This window comes from Motacilla alba, chromosome 18 (genome assembly GCF_015832195.1).
Source record: "Motacilla alba alba isolate MOTALB_02 chromosome 18, Motacilla_alba_V1.0_pri, whole genome shotgun sequence".
Taxonomy (NCBI): domain Eukaryota; kingdom Metazoa; phylum Chordata; class Aves; order Passeriformes; family Motacillidae; genus Motacilla; species Motacilla alba.
The window spans coordinates 7,331,226-7,352,475 of NC_052033.1; the positions used below are offsets into that span (position 1 = coordinate 7,331,226).

Below are 21,250 nucleotides of genomic sequence, written 5' to 3' on the forward strand. Positions count from 1 at the left end.
GCAAAGAGCATTTACAAGTATAGTGTACTAAAATGAACATCTCTGCAGAGGAAAGAGTTGCACTGGATTTTAAGCTGGTTATAAAAGGCAAGTTTTGTTTGTTTGCACTGTTAATAGTCACATTCCTTACCATGGATGTCACTACCAGAGCAGGAGAAAATCCCATCGCTAAATAGAAAAAGAGTTCAACGATCTTATACCTAAAAAGGAATGATTTGAGTAATTTAAGGAGGTGTACAAAAGGATGAACATTTCCTTTAACAGCAAAAATGAATATTTTAAATTATGTGTTGCTATGGGGTCATTATACAAAAAGCTTTCATGTAGACAGATAACCAGCATTTTATGACAAAATTAAAACTACTGTTTATCTCTGCATTGTAGAGTTGCAGGCAATACCTCCTCTAAATACTGCCCAGACACCTTCACTTGCAGTAAGTACTAGTGAGAATAAAACACTGAGACAACTTAAATTTTCTTGTTTGATGAGAACCTTGGTAGCTCATCTCCAAAACAAAAAAAGTTTGGTCTTGTTTTCTGATGATAATTTTCAGTTTAAAGTTAAATGCAAAGAATAATTCTTACTTTTCATGGTAGAGAAATACATAAAGGGTTCCTCCAGCAGCCATCAGCCAGATAAACCATCTCATGTGAGATGCCAGAGGTCCCAGCTCACGGAGATTTAACCTGGAGGCATAAAGGTTCCAAGGGACAAAACTGATGAGTAAACAGACCACACTGACACAAGAGCAGAAGAGATTAATAAAAACAAATAAATAAGCAGAGTTTTAACTACAGAATAATGGGGGAACAAACACTGGGACATTCTACCCACAGAGAAGCAAAAGGTATTTGCATTGATGGGTGGAAAGCATAAACTGAGGTATGTGGAATATAAATAAACTACTTTCTGATGTTTTCTAGCATCACTTTCTGTTCAGCAAGGCCCAGGAGATGACATTACAATGTCTGTCACAACACATAATGTGGTCAATTGCATCCAAGAAGCCATCTATAGATTTTGGAAAGCTTCAATGACAAACTGCTTACGCTGGAAAAACTTTGATTCTGCAGCTGTGGTCCCCATTTCTTACCATGGTGCATAGGATGCTGCAATGAAGACATAGATCATCATTCTGTCACACATGTGAAAGCAATGCTCCATTGTCCTAGAGAGAGAGACAGAACAGGTCACCATGACACGTTTTGGGAAGATTTTTGCATCATCTCACTTTCCTGACATGCTTTGGGATTACTTTGGGGAAAATACCATCACCTCCATCCCTCTTACAACCATGTGGAGGAACTGAGACACATAAGAGCTGAGCACTTTCTCCAGTCCTCTCCCCTTCTCCACTCCCACCTTGCATCCCAGTCACAACAACTCTGCCTAAACCAGACATTGCTAATATTTAGTGACTACTGGCTATATCCAATTCATGGCCCAGAATTATTTAGGGAGTCTTACAAGGGATAAATAAAATAAAATAAAAATAATAAATCCCATGTCAGTTTTGCTATTGCTGCCTTGGTCCCAAGGAGGTTTCCTGCTGGTTAGCTGGGCATTGGCAAAAGCTGTGTTCCTCAAAGCACTTGAGAATGCCATAGTCCAAGACAGTGTCTTCGTGTCTGCAATGGGATATTATCCATCAACCACCTACATTATGTTTTTCCCATTCTGCTTCTCGATTAAGAGCCACTAGGGCCTACCAAAACACATTTTCTTTGTGACAAGGCAGCAGACAGTCAAGTTCACTGGTACATGAGCGTGGCTCGCTATTTCTTCCAAAAAAATCAAGGGTGTTTTTGTCATGATTCAGCAGGAAGTACCACTCCAACCTCCTGTAAAATTGGTTTGACTGAGAAATACAATAGGGAAACATCACGAGGAAGTGAAGCATTTTCTCCTGCTACCTTAGGTGGCTCTTTTTCCAGGAAACAATGTGGAACACGGTGGAGACGATGAAGAGGGCGCAGAGCCCCACCCCATACATCCATGCTGTGATCTTTTCCCAGCGGTCGTCGGAGAGCCGATGGAGGAGGGCACTGCCCACGATGGCAGGAACAATCAGGAACTGCCAAAACAAAAGGCTATTGTCAGGTCTCTGCCGTGGTTCCACCCACAGAGCAGCACCAGCAGGCAGAGAGCCCAGCCCCAGCCAGAGAGTTTTGTCATTTAGTTTTAAGTTGACACATCAGCACCAGAAATTCATCGATGTCTCAGGCATAGGTTAGATCTGGTTTTACTACATTTCTCCCACCATGGTACCAGAGAAGGTTACCAACTCCTCTAGCCATGACAGCAAATTCTTTTCTAATTTTGTAAGTATTAGTAGTGGTTTTACTTTCACATTCTGCCTCATGTTTTAAAACCAAGTCGATCTTACTCTAGGCTTGAATTTAAGCCACCTCTTGTGCATAGACACACAGCACAAGACAGACCAAAGTAAACTCGAATCCCAAATGGAAAAAAAAGCATTTTGCAAGGTGCAGTTGCAAGAATTAAGCAACAGTTTTGCAGAACTTGGGTTTAAGCTACCATAAATAAATTAGTTGCAAACCTTTCTCATGAATAGATTTTTAATGCACAAAGATGTTCTTCTAATGCAGCATATCCAACTCTGTTTTCCTTCCCACCTCCCTCTCAAGCATTTCTAATTCACTTCTTCCAAAACAGGCCCTGTTCAAACATCATGATAAAATTGCCAAGCTTGCATGAAGCATCCAAGAAGTGACTGCAGGCTTTAAATGCATACATTTAAAACCCCACTCTCTTCCAGAATAAACTACATGATGTACCTCTATCTCCCTCAGGAAAAGGCCAAAAGAAAAGGGGGAGATGGAAAAAATCACCCCAAAACCCCTAAAAAAACCCCTACGTCCAACAAGTATTTAAAGAAGAGAGCTCACTGACTCAGATATTTTTATCCATCTCCATCCACTATCAAGTCAGCCTTCTAAGTTACAAACACTGCACAAATTCCCTTCCAGGTCCTACAGCATGTCTAAGATGCTAATTTGTTCCCTTGAATTGCAAATAAGCTTCTTAGGGTTAAATTCTTAGTAATTTAACCAAAGTTTCATATGTTAAACAATAAAGCCAGGAATAAGCAATGTTCAAACAAATCTGGCCACTTTGCATTACAGGTTTGATAGCTCAGACTGCAGAGTTCTAGTCTAGCCTGACCTATCTGTCCTTTATGTAATTACAGACCAGAGGAAATCAAGGCTCTGCTCAATGCAGAGGATGCAGAGCAAACTGAATGGATCTGAGAATAACAAAAAACAAGTGGCTTTTCCTTCTGACTTTGAAGTATATCAGCTGTAGCTTCATTACTATTCAATTTCCTTATGTTTTGCAAAATTCAGTGTATTTGTGCCAAAAGCTGTAGAGACATGGAAATTAAAAGTATGGCATTGATACATTCATAGCATTGGGACTAGAGGTGAAAATACTTCCTGAGCTTTGTAATGGTGCACTTTAAGGCCAGAAATAGTCTGCCAGCCTGACTTCTCATTTATCACCAACCCTAAGTTTCCTGCACACATCCTGGATAGCCCCCAAATTCAGGGAAGGTTGAAAGGTGTCACTCCTCAGGAGATCAGTCACTCCTGTTTTCCACACATGACACACAGTGTGAATGAAGTGTGGCTGAAGCCCCTGGCACAGCCAGGAACTGATGAGATGTGACAGTTGCTTCATTTAGTTTTTGCAGGGGACAGGAGGATACTTAGAACCAGAAATGGTGGTGCAGCCATGGCTCTAAGCTGTACAGTCCCACTGTATCCTCAGTTTCCTTCCCAATTTTTGGCGCAAATTCTAGTTTTGACTAAACTTGATGGAGAACTAAAAGGTTTCAGAGAGATTAAACACCTATATATACACCAGGTAAAACAGCAAATTCCTACTGATTCCCTATAACAGCCTAGGCATCAGCTGCTCAGGGACTCTGACAGAGACCACTTCACAGGAAAAGAGCCCTCTTTGGACTTTAGATTTAGATATTACCTGCCTTTCTTACACAGAGACCCCAGCTTTTTACTAATCTCCTCAAAAAAATATTTCACAAGCTAAGCTGTGACATGGGATGCTCAAATGGGCCAAAAAGTTCAGTGTCAACCACTCTTTCCAGTAATTATTGTGTATAAAGTGATGCAGTTAAAACAAAGAAGCAATTCTCTTATCACCTCTTTATTTGCACCTTCAGAATTAAAAGTACAGCACATGAATGAAGACTTTAATCCCTTTTTTGCCTTGTCTTGCTTTAAAGAACAATTCTACCTCTCACAGGGAAGAGCACTGTATTCCATGAAAAGGACTGACTGTTTTTTCTGAGTGTTCTTTTTGGAACCATTTTCTTCTCTGTACTTGGTAGGCACCTTGGGAACAGTCAGACGAAACAAGAGATGTTTTATTACTTTTCTTTTTTGGCCAAAAATAGCTAGATTAAATACAAAATCCAGGAATGATACCCTGCTGTTCCAGCCAACTCGAATAAAGTTCTTCTGATGGCAATGCCATAACAGGTAACATATGGTACAATGGGCTTTACCCATCTTACAAAAGAAATACAAAACTTCAACTCATAAAAAAGGTAAATTTTCCTGTGTTCATTTGAAAAAAATCACATGCAGAAGAATTGCATTTTAATCTCCAGTTTTCAGGATGGAAAAGCCATTAATCAGTCCTTTAAAAGGAGAGTTTACAAAAAAAGCAGTCAGAGAATCAGAACTAACAGAATGAGTGGGATTGTGCTGTGTCATTTTATAGCATGACAAAGCATTTCTTAGTTGCCAATATTCCTTGAAAAAGAACTCCAGCTACAAGTCACAAAATCTTTGCTTATTCCATCATGGAGTGCAAGTCTTCTAAGTGAATATCATCAAACCCAGTAACTTAATGTACTGTGAGCAAACCCAGAACTCTGATGTGCAAATTTACTAATTTTAGCACCGTAATTCATCCTGGCTGCATCGGAAGTGGGGCTGGAAGGAAGATCTACAGACAAAGAGAGAAGGCAACAGTTTCCTAAGCTTTCTAAAGAAATGCCAGAACAAAACGAGAGAATCAAGTTAAAAGCTCTTTGCAATAAGGAGGAAGATGAAGAATTAAAATATGTTAATTTACATCTACAGGTGGTAATCTTTCAGAACAGTTTTCAGCACAACCTCTGTGTGGTGTATTGTGGGAAACCAACTACCACAAACCCTGCTGTCACAACAAGTAAAAACCCTTAAGGCACAAGGAAAGAGGCTGACACAATAAGCTGTGAACCTGATCAGGGTCACTTCAGTGAAATTACACTCTCTAGTTACCAACTTATAGCAGTACCTTCCACCTGTCTGGGGTTGCTTAGGATACTGCTCCACTGGTCAGCATTTTACCTGTATCCATTCTATATTTCTCCAGACAATCTCTGCCACAGACACCTTTAAAAACCTGTTGTAAGTTTTGCTATTGTACATAACATTCCTGGAAAATGAAGTCATTCTCCTTGCACATCATCCAGGCAGCAACAATACTCTTTGCTGCACAAGCCACAGCAGAGTGTGGTGCTACTGCTGCAATCTCACGAGCCTCTCATTGGGAGGGAAACACCGAGGGCACAAAAATGGTCCTGCACTTCCTTTTTGGAAAGGAAGGCAACAGAAACAGCAATAAAGCTGCCAGCCCTGCCCTAAAAAATGTGACACTTAGAAGGAACCATGAAGGGCTGTGCCCATCTCCAGCTGCCTGCTCCATGAGTGCACTCCTGTTACCATCCCTCCCAAATTTTCAATTTCCCCCTAATTTTAGGAGACCAGTAACAAAGAGTGGGAGGCCCACAAGCAACTTGGGCCGTGCAACACACAGAGAGCAGAGAAACTGCTTATACCAGTCAGTGGGAATGTGAGATTTTCATCAGAAGAGTCTTTCTGAAATTTTGATCACCCCTTCTTCCATGCTCAAATGGCGACCTAAATGCTCCAAGTCTCACTTTTTAAATATTTATACTACTTCTGTTTTTCCATGTACTTCAGTAACCCAACCTGGAATACAGATTATAATTAATTTTAAGAATAGTTACTCCTTTTAAGGCAGTTAGAAGAAACATTTAAAGTAACATAAAGCAAGCCATGCCTAAATCCTCAAGTTTTAACACAACAAGGTCTACCTTTTGTCTGATAAACCTTACATACACCAGAAAGCTTTGTTATGAAAGAGTCATCTCTCCCCTCCAATTCTCACAACCCCTGCTTTTCTCATGCACTGTTTCCTTCCTGTTCCTTTGAACATAGAGAACAGTTTTTTTCTGTCTATTTTCAACTACTTTGCTGGATTCCTGTCCCATCTGAAGGCAAGTCAGTGCTTCATTTAAAGCTAAAAAAAAAAAGGCAAGACATTTAAAATAGCCTTACAAGTAAGAAATTTGAAGATACCTTACTATGCAACACAAAACTACCTTTTAAGTATTGTACCAAAAGGTTGTACCTAGGATTCTATACCCTCCTTATTTTTTTGTTGCTTGTTTGTTTTTTTTATTAAGCAGCTGCCATAAACTGATTCCTGCGTATTTTTAAGTTCAAAACTAGTTGGGATACCTACTGAGAAGTACAGCCATATTCATAAAGTAGAAGTTGACTGCTTCCTGAATTATGAATAAAAGTTTGGAATAAAAATATATTGGAGAACCATTGTTGAATTCTGTTCAATAGAATCATTGATGTCTAATTGAAAACTTGCACTGTAACCTAGCAGCAAAGACTCAGCCACTTGACCATCTAACATTTAGTAAGTATGCAACACAAAGGAGATGAAAACATTCCCTGTAGCTTTTTCTGTGCTTTCCCAGCTTAGACTCCCATTTCAAGACTTTAAATATTGATGAAAAGTTATTGCATATTTATTTTAACAGTTCATTGTAGGTTTTAGCAGGTAGTTTGCTCAGAAAGTAATCAGACAGCTCCACCACAAACTGCAGCCTACCAGAAAACACTGATCCACCTTGGCTGTCACATCCTACTAACAGGCAGGAGTAAAACATGCCTGTTTTTTAACTAGGTGAAAGCTCAAATTGCTAAGGAGCACAGCAACATCTGCCAGATATTATGAAATCTAACTTTTTGGCCAGAGCAAACATGATTTGCACAAGGATTATGAGATAAACTACGTATTTGTGCTAACTAACAGAATGTTGCTTCATTCCTTAGGCAAATAAGCATATATTTACATAATGCTGTACATGAGACCTTTGGCTTAAGAACACAGAAGCTTCAGTCAACTTTATGTCTACATGTAAAACCAAGTTGATTCTGTTTTTACCAGCACCACAGAGCTGTATGTTGGTTATTTATGAAATACACACAAGGGATCCTTAAGAACAGAGCTCCTTCAATAACTGAAGAGTCCTGGGCACTACTTTGAGCTTTCATATCTGCAGCTCACTCAGACACACTGGAGATAAGAGACTGAGGACAAAGTCAAACATACTTCAGATGTTGGAGTTGAGGGATTGAGGAGATGCACAAGCTGCTTTTATAAAAGGGCAAATGCTATCTTAAAAAGCAAACAAATACATTTTTAAGTCCTTTTCAAAGTGCCGGACAGCAAATTAAACTTCCTAATTACTAAAAGGAAAAAAAATCAAAGGGGACTGCTTTTATTCTTTTTTATGCGAATACCATATATTCAAATCTAGAATAAGTCCTTACATTACAAAAATAAGGAAAGACTTGAAATTTCAGCAGGGCTGTCAGCATTATCAGGGCCTCTTACAAAACAGCAGATTCCTTGAAGAGTCAGTAGGTATCAGAATTAAAACATTCCAGCTCTTGTTGCCCATTTCCACAGACAGTCTGATGAGGCCGTCCCATTTCTCACATGGATAAATCCCTTATACTTCCAGTTTACAATCTGCAAATATTATGTCAGGGCAGACCCAGGAAATCCACCTTGCAGTCTAAGTAGTAGTGGCCTATACCCCCTTTACTGCAGGCATCCTTTGACTGGAAGAGAGGGAAAATACCAAGTTAAAGACCTGTAACATTGGTGAAAAGGAATCTTATGAAGTGTCTGAAGCTCCAAGAGATTTGGAATATTACCAAACATCTAATTTTCTGGACTGTTACAGTTAATGCTTATATAAAAAAAAACCAGAGAGATGCTGTAGATATGATCACAGTGAGGCAAAAGTAAGCATTTAACAATCCAAACACACAAAAATTTATTGAAACATCTGGTTAAAGAAAAAATAGGAAAACAAGGCAGAAGTGTACTTACTGCATGTGTGTAACAGTTAGCAGCATGTTCATAGCAAGTGGGTTTGTAGCGGCTGTTGGCTGGAGCTGGGTGGTTCATGAACCTGTTGAATAATTAGGAAGTACTTTCAGGGAAGTTACTAAAACATCTTTCTGAGCATCATGAAGGAAATAAAAGAATACTTCCAATTATAAGTACAGACATGTTCAAAGTAACTGTGATTTAAATTGCAAGTTCTCCCAAGTAAAGTCTCTAACCAGACACACATGTTAAATAACTTCCTGTGACTGCCTGGTGCAAGGGATGGTTATCTTTAATCAGGAGTTCACATAGAGCAGTCTGACTCCCTCCTTTCTGACAGTCTGGTCAGAGGAAGAATGAAACACTTCCTATTTAAATTACATGGCAAGAATTCAAATTATTCTTGAAATACGGAGTTCATCATAGCTGTCATCATAACTTCTTCTTTTAAGAAGTTCTTGAAACTGCAGCAATATTGCAGTTTTGAGCACTTGAACACTGATTTTTGACTCGTATAGCAAACAGTATTTGCATCTGAAGCATGAGGTGGCTCATTTTTTCAATCCTATGTCTGTAACCAAAATCCAAACATCTCCTCCATGGGGATGATGAAAGGAGACTCTAATGGTCCATTCCAAAGAGGAGACTTTTAAAGAGGTTTGCCATAGACATTCCATCTTTTTCTCTAAGAATTTTTAAACATTCTAACAAAGAAACAAGCACATCAAACACAGTCTGTGCAAGCTGAACAGAGTATGATGAAGCCAGAGAAAGTTTTGGAAGAATCTGCCAATGCAAATGTTTCATTTAAGTGTATTAAAAAACCCAAACACTCGAGCTGTTTCCTGTGAAACTCAACAATTTAAATCTGTGTAGGAGCACCTGTATAAGACAGCACACATCTATTTGCAACAGTCAAATGAAAGCTGTGAACTTCTCCAGCTCCGGTCTACTATCCCAGCACTGCTGACTGTCCTGCAAAAGTGATTATCTTTCACCAATAATTCCAGTTTACTCCAGGTTTTTCTAAAACTATGCCCTGACAATTAGTCAGGTATCCAAGCAGCCAAGAACAGCTTCACAAGAAACACAGAACATGTTTGTATGCTCAGAACCAAGAGCAGCTTTGTCACCTAGATTTATACAAAAAGCATGTTAGACAAACTTTGGTCCTTACCCGTGTCCTCCCTGGTTTAAATCAAAATGAGTCCTATTTTTATGACATCTATAAAATATTGGCCAACCTCAAACCAGGGGAAAACAAACAAACAACTAAAAAAATCTAATGCAAATCTTACAGTAGGCATAAGCAGTTCCAGATTTCTGGGATTTTTCACTTGGTTTTCTTAACTGATTTATTAAGTGACTTGTGAACCATTTCTTTCTAAACTGGTAGATGAAAATGTAGCAGCATTGGGAAAATAACAGTGTCATGATCCCTCCCCAAACCATGGCAATTTCAAGAAACAGTTTCATTTGTACTAATAAAAAGGCTAAGAAAAATGTGGATTTAATTCACAGCACATAAATGGTTGTTAGCAAATTAATAATCCTGCAGGAGTTAATATATGGTTAAAAATAGCAATTCTTTTGTCAGTGAGGAATGGCACCTTGTTCTCTTCTCCAAAGAAGACAATGACACTGTCATCACAACGGCTTGCAGAATATTTGGAAAATTACTTTATTCCCAGTGCTTGTATGTCTTCAACAGCTGCTGAACATCATCTCTGCATCCTCTAAAGATGGAACATTCAGTTTGCTCAGTTCTGCTTCCAAGTCAGGAAAATGTTTAAAAACAAAAGCATCTGTTGGCTCAGTGAGCGGCCAGGCTTGGACTGCCCTTGTCCAACTCCATAAATTCAAAGTCATGGGAAACTTTTCACTTATCACATCTAGAATATTATTACATTTCTCTGTGGTGGTAGCATGGAAGTCTCACAAGAAGTAAAAAAAAATTTAAAAAAGTGAAACTCAAACCTGAAGAACCAAAAGGAATATTCTTATATTCTGTAGTAGCTTTATAATTCCTGTTGTTCCAAATTTCTATATAAGATACGATTATCATATAAAAATCTATAAATAATTGACGCCTCCTAATGGGATCTTCTATTATCCAACATTAGCCTACTTTTCCCCCCCCTTTTTTCAGTAGGAAATACACTGCATCTTTCTAGAGCAAACACATTGAATCTAGGGGTAATGTTAGATTTTAGAATTATGAACAAATACTTTAGAAATTAGAACCTCTTACTGTCACTAATTTAGAGATATTTATTAGCTGCAGAACAGAACACAAAGACAGTAACAAATCTATCCTTGCTCTGTTACCTAAACACAGAGCTGGGTTTTTTTCCCTGTTTTGTTTGTGGCAGCACAGGAATGATGCAAATATTCTGTACCAGAGCTGCAGCATTAACAACACCTCACCCATCCCCTTCACCCCAGTGTTTATACCAGTAACACCAACACCCCCAGTGTGTTTTGGCAGGAGGGGAAGTGTTCAGTTTCACCTCTGCCTTGCAGAAATGGGTATCACAATGCCCCAGCACCAACTTTGCTGCACATTTGATGGACCTGCATCTCTCCCTTCTGACAGGGACTGCCTCCAACATGCTGCAGACCCTGATGCCAAACACTGGAAAGCATTTGCTCAGGTCACTACTCACAGGCAGCAGTCTTAGTAAAGCAAACTTTCAGTTATTCCTCTTTGCCTTTTGATAATTAACTATTTATAAACGTTATCAGGAACAACTTCAGAGGGAGGATCGTTAACGAGGTGGTTGGAAGGGCAATAATGGCAGCCAGTGCTTCTCATGAGTTCGTTTCATTTCCAGCTTGACAGTTTAGGCTTCAAGTCCTAAGAAACAGATGTGAATTCTGAAAATAGCTGCTCTGTGATATTACTGATGTGCTCATCAAAACGAAGAAAATTATTTTGACGCACACTGTTAAAGTCAGTCATATACTCCTGCAGTTACAGACACATATGATATTGCAACACAAAGGCAGAAGAATGTGGTTGCTTATTTACATTCTAGAGGCAAAACAGCTCCACTCTTTCTTAAAGATAAATAAATAAGCAAACAAACCCCTTGCCACCACCAACAATGGACGCTTGTTTCCTGCTTTGTGAATACAGCAACACAGGGACATTGTTCTTCCTTCTATCTACAGGTCGCGTTTGCCTCTTCTGGAAAAGGTAATTGTGGGAATTATAATCTCACCTTCCTAGAAGTGGAAGCTCAGTAAAGAGCATTCAGATGCTGTTTACTCCTAAACAAAGTCTCTCTGTAACACAGCCATTAAGGTTATTATCAAATGCAGGACAGTCTGATAAAGTCCCACTGAACTGGACTGCAGTTTACAGGAAATGTCTTTAACTGAAGCCTTTTTGATTCTCTAGCAAATATCTAATGTATTTTTAATAGTAGATCTGGTGAAACCAGAATCTTTTAATCAGAGGATATGCAGCACATCTCACAAGGCTGCACAAATACTTGTCCATTTAGATACTGACAATCTAAGATATCTAAGTTAAAATATTAATGCCTTCAATACCAGAATAAGAAATTTCTGAAATTAAGAGACTGAGAATGGCTTGCAGCCAGCCAGGAGAGCAGAATGCTTTCACACTGAACTGAGCTGTGAGTTCCTTTTCACAATTTAAATTCTCAATGCTCAGAAGCTGCTCAAGGCCAAGGAAGTTCAAGATTCAGAATTTCACAGCAAACAAACAACTTTTGATGGACATACTTCCAATATAAGCAGAAAAAAGGTACTGAGACATACAGCAATTTAAAACAAGAAGGAAGAAACTCATACCCCTCCCTTCATACTACTTGATCTTTGATCTTGAAATACTTTAAATATTTTAAATTCTAAACATAGAGATTGATCCATCCTTTGTGACAGACCCTCATCTCAAGCCCCTATTCATTTCCAAGGAACAGATGCTGTATGTTTCCCAGAGATTCCAGAATTAAGAATAGTATTTAGGAGACAAAGCAGAAGGAAAGTCCGAGGGTTCTTAATGCTTTGTCTTTGCATGCAAAGCCAGCTTAGAAAAATAAATTACAAAACCCCAAATCCATTGCACATATCTGTATGGCATTTGTCTGGCATTACAACAAGCTTGGACCCCAGACTGCAGAAGGGAAATCAAATCTTGCCTTATTGATGATTCCCATCTACTGACTGAATTATTGTTTTAAGCATGAAGCAAAATGTCAGTAAAAACAGCAAGCAATGATAATGGCCTCAAAGATCTGGATTTTTTTAGTCTTTTCAGGAAGTATATTTCCTTTATTCAGCTCAAAAGACCTCATACTTCCTTTCATCATTAAAAGCACATTCCCTCTTTTTATGCCTTTCTTTCTTTGTGCTTTCCAGAAGCAGGAAAAGCCATTTAGACCTAATAAAACACAAATAACAGCATATGAGAAACTGCAACAACATGGGCATAACTCCACAAAACCAGCAGTAGCATACATCAAATGGGCTTAAAAATTGCTTCATTATCTAAATATGTGCTTCAGTATCTAGGATGTTACCTAAGCTCTTTGTTTTCAAGAGGAAAACAAGACAAAAAAAAATACAAGCAGGTCAAAACAGATCTGATGACCATTTAGATTAGATTTTGAAGAGAAACGAAAGGATTTATTAAAGCTCGCTTGGACCAAATTTGGCTTTGACCAAAATCTTTCAGTTAAAAGTAGATCCATCTTCCTCCACAGTAGGCACCTTCCTTCCTGGATTTGACAGTATCTAGTCTATCGTTTGTAACTGTTCACATAATCTTTACTATCTCTCAACATCTGAGGCACATAAATAACTCAGATCAGTGCATAAGCAGTTCCCTTATTTGGAAATATCAGTGAAATCCCACGCTGTGTGAAGGTTCATGTACTTACAGCACGATACTAAGGATAAAAGGAAACCTGCAATACTCTGAGAATCCACAAACAACTCTGCTATCATACATAGGTTGTGTCATGGAAAAAAAGTGTCTGTACATCCCACTGGCCTCCCCAAAGCCTCCCCAGCCTTCTGGCAAGTGTGAAAGGCTGCAATTCAAGCAAGGAGTGGGCAGGAATCACAAGTCACCCCAGGTGCTGCAGCACATCTGAGCTCGGGGGGCACAAGGGACCAGCCAGCCGAGGTGTGGGCTAGCACAGAAACCACATCCGACCACATTCATATTTTTCTCTTTCAGTTTTATTTCCCTTTTAATACTTAGGTTTCAGTTTCTTGAGCAAGTTGGTGAAAGGAGAGCAAGGCAGCCCTATGGCAGGCCCCTGGTCAGGGAAGCCACTGTGAAACTCGCCTCACCCAGGAGATGGGCTGTCCATCAACAGTTATTGGTCGGGACTCTGGACAATGAGGAACCAAAGCCCACAGATGTTTATCCAAGAACCACAATTTACAGTTACCCAATCAACCTCCCCGTGAACATGAGCAGCACCTTAAAACTGAATGAGGATTGATCTTTAGCCTGAAAAAGCACAGATTTACATTGGATACTAGGAAGAAATTCTTCCCGGTGTGGGTGCTGAGGCCCTATCACAGAGAAGCTGCGGCTGTCCCATCCCTGGAAGCATACAAGCCCAAGTTGGACAGGGCTTGAAGGAACCTGGTCTAGTGCAAGCTATCCCTGCCCACGGCAGAGAGGTGGAATGAGATGAGCTTTAAGGCGCTTCCAACCCGGAGCATTCTGAGATTCCATGATACTCAGTGCGCCCTCGGAAGCAGCAGAACAAGGAGCTCCATGGCGCGCGGGGCCACACGGAGCCGGCGGGTACTGACCCAGCCCGGCCCAGGAGCCACAGGTCGGGCCCCGCAGGAGAGCCGCGGTGCGCGGCTGGGACACAGGGCCGGATGCACGAACCTTCACCCATTTAACGGCGGCGATGAACAAACAAACACACAAACAAAAGACCCTCCTCGCCCACTCGCGCCCCTCGGGACCTCGCAGCCCTCCCCGCCCAGCACCGGCGAGAAAACCTCGGCTCTCCCACCCACCCCTCGCCCACGCCCGGGGGTCCAATCCCGCGGAGAGCTGCTCGGGCAGGAAGAAGAATCCCATCCCCGCCGGGGGTCGCGGCGAGCTCACCTCCGGAACCGCTCCCGGAGCCGCCGCATGGGTCCGGGGCGGGGGGTTGGGCCGGGGGGCTGCGGGCGGCTCCGGGGGCGGCTCGGGCCGGGCTCCGGGCCCGCATTGGCGAGCCGCGGCGCGCAGGACGGCGGGCGCCGGGCGGGCTAGGCGCGGGGCCGGGCGGGCGGCGGCCGCTTTAACCGGCCGTGGCTCCGCGCAGCCCCCGCCCCGGCCCGCCCACCGCGGCCCGGCCCCGCCGCGGAGCGCGGGAGGAGCCGGCCCGGCGCGGGCACTCGCGGCATCGCCTTTGCGAGGTGGGGCCGGGGCGCTGGGGAACGGGGCCGGGGGAGCGCCGGGGTGGGAGGGGGAGCCGCGGCCTGGCTCCCGAGGGTGGCCCGGCCGAGCCGGGGTTCCGGTGGCAGCGGCCGCGGCGGTGCAGGGGCTGGCGGTGCCCAGGGCCCGGCTGCAGCTCGTGCCGCGGCCCCCCAGGGGATGGAGCAGCACCGGGGGGCTGTTGGGGACAGCGGTTTAATCGCCATTGTCTCAGCTCGTTCATCAGAGAGGAGGGCTTGGCAGTGGCAATACGCTTCCTCTTCCCAGTCTTGGAGCTGTAGGAGTCTTTCTGCGAGCGATTCGGCACAGACTGACCCGGGTGCCTTCACCCACCCGCCCGTGGGGTCCATCCCGGCGTGGCACAGGAGGGCACAGCAAAACGCCGTGGCTTTGCTGTCACATAAACCTGCACATGGGATCGTTAACTCTGCTCCAAATCGAGATTACAGTCGCCAGACTGCTTGGCGGAGATAAACTGGCTGGCGGAGTTCCCCGTCTCTATGCCCTAATCTTACCTACTCAAACTTAATTTTGCCAAGTGAAGGGACCATGTCAAGCATATTTCTGTAAAGTGAACCTGGTGTTGCCTTGTACAGTACAAATCGGGGTATGAATTAGGAGAATATTAATTTTATTATTAGGATTCTATTTACGCTATTCTTCTAATCTAATATCATGTTTACAGTGGGATTTTGAACAGTTCCAGCCCTCAACAAAAGTGATTAGTAGAGGCATACCAAGGTAAACTATTGGTTTAGACAAATAAACCATACCCAGTATAAACATCTTTCATAGTAGGACTGAGACAGAAAGGATCTGCTGGCAGCTGTACAGTGGTTTGCAAGTCATCTCCCAAGCTAAATGTGTCACCTCTGCCAGGTAACCACCTCCAGCTCAGGGAAGTGTGAGCGTCATTCACGGCTTGGCTGCATGTCAGGCTCAGTCTGACTGTTCATGGCTCTCAGTTCCCTTTACCAGCTGCTCCCTGGTGCCAGAAGTGAGCAAAGGATTAGGTGGTAACAGTTTTGTAGACTGCCGTGGCAAGACTTGCCTCTCAGTTCTGTAGTTCCAGTAAAGAATAAGCCCTTCTAATACAAGTTGCAGATTTTGTTCTCCAACAGGGGCTTGGTTGCTGCTAGGACAGGTGAGGCTGGACCAGAAGACTTCTGCAGACAGCTGCTCAGTTGTTTCTGAAAAAGGAGGGCAGAGCTTGGTGCTGGAAAGGAGAACTCCTGAAATGCAGAGCCAGGCTAGTTCCTTGAGAAATACTCCCCATTAATCTCAGTGAGGTATCACTGTTAATATGTTGGTATAATCTGTCATCCGATTCTGCAGTGTCACTGGTAATAAAGTTTCATATTGCCTATGTTATCTGTTAATCCAAAAGAAGCAAAGTTTGAGGACACTGCTGAAGAGCCCAGACCTGCACACAGCTGCATTTCAACAGCTGAAGTGCTAGCAGTATCCCAGTATCCTGGCTTTGTATTGAGGTAGGGCTTGTGGGTATGCAGCTGCCTTCCTGCTCAGTACCACACACCCATCCTTGCATTCCTTTGCAACTCCCCAGTAATTTGCACTTTCAGGTTGTAGAAATGTTCTGGAACATGTGATGTGTACACCATGACTGGAAGGCTGGCTGCTTTGTGGTTCTGGCAAAAAACTGGGCTGACTCCTGTAAAATGAGTGCACTGACAGCTTCAAAGAGCTTCAAAGGTGCACACAGAGGTGTTGCATCTTGTCTCCATCTCCTCTTCTCCTGTAATTCCCTCTGCTCCTCTTTGACTCTTTCTTCTGCCTTCTCCCAAGCCACTGCCATTTTCATTTCCTTCCCTGCTGCCTTGGACATGTGATCTAGACTCAACTCACAAATGTGTCAGAGTTCTTCTGCTCACAGTTTTCAAAGCCTGTTTTTCCACCTTTGTTCTGTAGACACTGATCTCAGAGCAGTGTAACTTCCTGTTGCTGAAGCATCAAAGATATACAAACTCAAGATACAGTAAAAAAAATACTGCTCAGACGTGCTTACTTTAAATGAAAATAGGAACATTCATATAATGAAGCTTGACCGAGTGGAACCAGGTTAAGAGTGCCCCAACCATCATGATGGTTGTGGTGATGAAACTGGAAGATTTTTTTACTGGAAGTCAGTGTCTATTAAAGAGATCACTAAATTACTCAGCACAGGTATTGTTAGAGCAGTCCTGACCAATAACATATTTTTAGTACCAGTGACTCTTGTTGAACTCATCTCTGTAATTGTTTTGATATAGAATGAATCAGACTGCCCTAAAAACATGGCAATAAAAGAAACCCCTTATTATGGACCAAGGAACCACTAAGTCTAAATCCAAAAAATTGGCATTCAGCATACAAGATTTAAGGAAGCAAAAACCTTGTTTGGTTACTCTTATTTACAAAGTAAGAAAAACCAGAACCTTCAAATACCTTAAGTAGTTTTGCTTAAAAACGTTCTTAAGACTAGAAATATGTCACTGTGTACTCAGCCAGAAATGCATTTTAATAAATGAGTCAGGTTGCTGAAGAAGGATGAAAGAACTTTCCTTACTGAATGCATCCCTGTTGTGGGGCCCAGTCATGTAGTATGCTTGGAAGGAGCAACATCTTGAGCATGGATGATGGGGCTGATTAATAAGACCAAGGGCTGATTAATAAGACATTTAACCTATTATTTTTTCATGGGATAAAGATACTTTAGTTCTGTAAAGTATTTGTAAAACAGGTTTCCAAAATGAACCAGGCAATCCCAGTCTGATACCCAGCAGACACCCATTTGGTACCTCATAGGTGTTTGCATAGCAAATCTATTACTAATTACAAGTCTTGACACTCAGGAGCTGTGTAGTTTGCCCTTATTATTTTTAGGTCAAATTGTACCCATGTACAATCTCCTGCCCTCCCTTCACAAGCACTGTCTCCTTGTCTAGAGGTGGAGGAGTTTGATGAGCATTAAACTGTCACATAAAGACATACTGAATTCTGAAAGAGACATTGAATACCAGTATAGGATTATGCAAAGGGGGACACAGAAGTAGGGTCTGTAGTTTTCTCTGCATTGCAAAATTGTCCTGGGTTGTACAAATCCATCAAATGAATAGGCAGGCTCTGAAAGCTTCCTTTTCCCCACCCAAGATGAAAAATATAATTGCCACTGGGATGCCAGAGGTGAATGAGATTCTGTCAGGAGGTTATATTGATAAAAGTAAACATCCTGCACAAAAGCTGAGTTTCTTTTGGCCGCTTTGCACAGATGGGTTCTTATTACAAGCCTGCACAATAACCAGTCCCCTGATTTGGTTAACAGATAACAGAGAAGCAGTTCCTCAGTTGCCAAAATGGATGTGTTAGTGACAAGACATGGCTAATGCTCCCAGCTACTCACTTTTCGGAGCTGGCAGTGGTGATGGGCTGGCTTCAGAGGCAGGAGAGCAGGACACCATGGCTCAGGGAGCCAATTAAATGCAGTGGGGAGGGAGCAGAGCAGCACAGCCTTAGTGAGGCACAGGAAATGGGTTTGGCAGGTGAAACTCGTCTCTGCTCCCAGTCTATGCTGGAGAGTAAATTAAGCATTTGGGTTAAATAAGGGGGAGGAAAGTACCCTTCTGCTTTCTTTTGACTTTGTAACAAACAGAATATGAGGATTTAGCCTTCCTGTCTTAAAGGGGTGCATGATAATGGAGGAAGGTGGTGGTTTCATTAAGGTTTGATTTAGAATCTTTAGTGGTAAAGCTCTTTCCTTTTCTTGGATTTAGAGAACACAGTGTTTGGGCTTTGTTAGCATGTTCAAGGACATGTGGCAGCAGAACTACCCTGTGAAAAGTTTATGCTTTGTGTCCTGCAGAGACAGCATGGATATTTTTTTTTTTCCTTGCTGCAAACTGACCCAGATTTCTGCTTTATTTGACAGTCTTTTTGAGCATAGTGTGAAGGAGAGGCATCGCTTCTGGAAATGCATGTCAATGGTCTTGTGAAATGAGTGTCTCTCCCTCCCTCAGCCTTCCCCCAATCTAATTAATAAGGTCATCCCACTGAAGGCAGGCTTATAAATAGCTTTCCAAGCACTAATGGAATTAGTTCTGGCCTGGATGACTTTTCCAGGGTGACATAGGTATCGGAGAAGGGCTTGCTCCTTGACATAGACAGCCACTTACAGCAGGAAATTTTGAAATGTAAACATTTACCTGATGTCCCAGCTCTTGCTGCCAGCACTAAACGTGAAATGGGATTACAGCATTGCTACTCACATTTTAGAAAGACTTGCAAGTGAAACAAGGGATTTTAGAGGAATGGGCCTTGTATTAGATTACATTAGTCTGGATAAAGAAACGTCAAATTCTGCTGAAGGTTTCTTGTTTGTCACTATTTCTGAGGAAAGTGTATTTTTCATGTCCCACAAACCCACAAGATTTTGTGAGGATAATAAACAGTTGCCATGGGGAGTAAAACCGAAGTACTTCCAGTTGATAAGAATCTTTACTGTGACAGCATTTAATGGGAAAGGAATAGCACAGCTATAAACTCTCAAAAGAGAGTGATGATTGAAAATTGACTATTTAAATCATCAGTGAATGGAGCCATTGAACCCCTTCAAAAGCAGTGGCTGAATTATTAATATTTAAAATCTGGCATGAGATTGGAATTTTGTAATGAAAATAAAACCTAAATGCATCATAGAAAATGTAAACTCTAATTGTTTAAAAAACTTGAACCAAAATGTAAAGAGAATGTATCTGATTCAGGAACTTCAATAAGCATGAAGCTCCTGAAAACATGAGACAAACATGAAATTATAATAGTATTATCTATGTATTATAATAGTATTATCTATGACTAATGAAGTTTAATTACAGTAAAATAATGGAGAAACATTATTTTGTAGTCTGTTCTATTTGTTCTATCTTTGCAGTCTGTTCTGTTTGGCCTGTGTATTGCAATAGTCCTACCATGTATTGCATTTCCAGTAAACAAAAGGACATTTCAAAGATTTCAAAATGCTTATTGGGAAAACCGATGAAGGTCAAATTTTATATTAATTCATTTTTTCAATCAAATTCTTTGCTGTTGCATGTTCTGAATGTAACCTTCTCCTTAAATGAAGAAGCTGACACGAGGGCAAGAGGTGCTTCTTCATGTAACTGAGAAAAGATCACTTCTTTAGAGAAGGAGAGAAAAGCAGCACTTTTCAGTCTCTGAAATGGCCTTGGACCAGCTGCACAAATTCTGAGTCATCAGATGAATCAAGTCTGTTAATGACTGCAGAGAACTTTTACTTCAAAAAATGCAGAAGCATCCTGCTTTCAGATATTGATTCTGAAATACTTCCTTTGGGAGGCTTGAGTCATACAGGTGCCAGATTTCAAGGCTTTTTTAAAAATAAAAAATGTGAGAAGGATTTGGTTTTTAGTAATTGTACCATAAAAAATATGGTGGCCCACAGCCCTTGGAATATCTATCAGTTTCTCTAGCAGAAATCAGTATGGAATTTTGGCTGACAGGCAAAGAGCGAGTTATTAAAGGTAAAATTCACTCATAAAGAGAATTTTATATGAAAGGCCAAATCAGGACAACCTGACTCAGGAGCTATGCAGCTGCCATTGCCTTTTGCTTCAGACTGGAGAACACCTGAAAAATCACAATTCAGTTTCTTAAACTAAAGGGATAGGAGTCATGAGGATCTGTGTTGTAGCCTGCCTTTAGGAAGTCTACAAGAAGAATTACTTTACTGTATTATAACAGTATATCCTCTCAGTGTCATTAGATCTTAAGAGATGAGGTCTCTCACCCCATCCTCCAGTTGTCTTGTTATTGTGGCCTGCAAAGAAAAGCCCCAGCTGTACCCCATCCTTGGGGAAAAAAAGACCATTTTTGCCCTCTCTCAGAGGTAGGATTTTAGCACCCAGAAATGGAGGCTATTGAAGATCTTTTTAGCATGTGTTACCCATGCAGAACTAAATTATTTCTCTTTGGACCCAGTATTTTAATATATCTCCAAATTCTTCCCTTTTCAGAAGTAAATGAAAAATGTTCACCCTTGTACCAAAGCCAAAATATAGCAGTTCTGTGAATCCTGGTCCCAGAGCAGACCATCTTTAACTGATGTTTGTAACATTGACATGGAAAATCTTTTCCCCTCCTTTCTTCCCCTCACTGGGATTTTGCCCTATGAGTGTCTGCCATCCACTCTTAATGTGTCAATCACTCTTAATTCCTCATCTTTGACATCACAATCAATGAAGGGAAATAAGCTGTTACTTAATGGGGCTGACACAAAATCCATTTAAGTTAGCGGAAAGACGCTCACTGTGTCCTATCAGGCCTAGGTCAGGCCAGAGTGAACAGAGTGGGTGGAATTTAGCCCGTCATTTGTCATCTGAGAGGAAATGATTCCTACATCCCATTTGGACTGCTTAGAGATTTTAAGCATATTTAGCAAAAGAAAACAGATTGATTTCTTGTCAGTTGTTAAATGGTTGAAATTTTACTCTGGTTGGATAGTCTCTCAGTTGAAAATGATACTTAGTTTTCTCAATATTTAAAAAAAAAACCCA

General features: G+C 41.5%; 1 protein-coding gene across 3 annotated transcripts in view; it reads right to left on the minus strand.

Moving 5' to 3' along the window:
* The window catches only part of MMD (monocyte to macrophage differentiation associated), a 73,935-nt gene that overhangs the window by 2,821 nt on the left and 49,864 nt on the right, over positions 1-21,250 (minus strand). For 2 of the 3 annotated variants that reach the window (XM_038157039.1, XM_038157041.1), the window contains 5 exons: positions 8,261-8,342; positions 1,915-2,075; positions 1,095-1,169; positions 586-687; positions 131-200 (listed from right to left, as the gene is read on the minus strand). In XM_038157039.1, the coding sequence (XP_038012967.1) occupies positions 131-200; positions 586-687; positions 1,095-1,169; positions 1,915-2,075; positions 8,261-8,342 (490 nt within the window). Of the gene's footprint in view, positions 1-130; positions 201-585; positions 688-1,094; positions 1,170-1,914; positions 2,076-8,260; positions 8,343-14,369; positions 14,538-21,250 lie in introns of those variants that run through there. The other variant, XM_038157040.1, reaches the window with a different exon arrangement.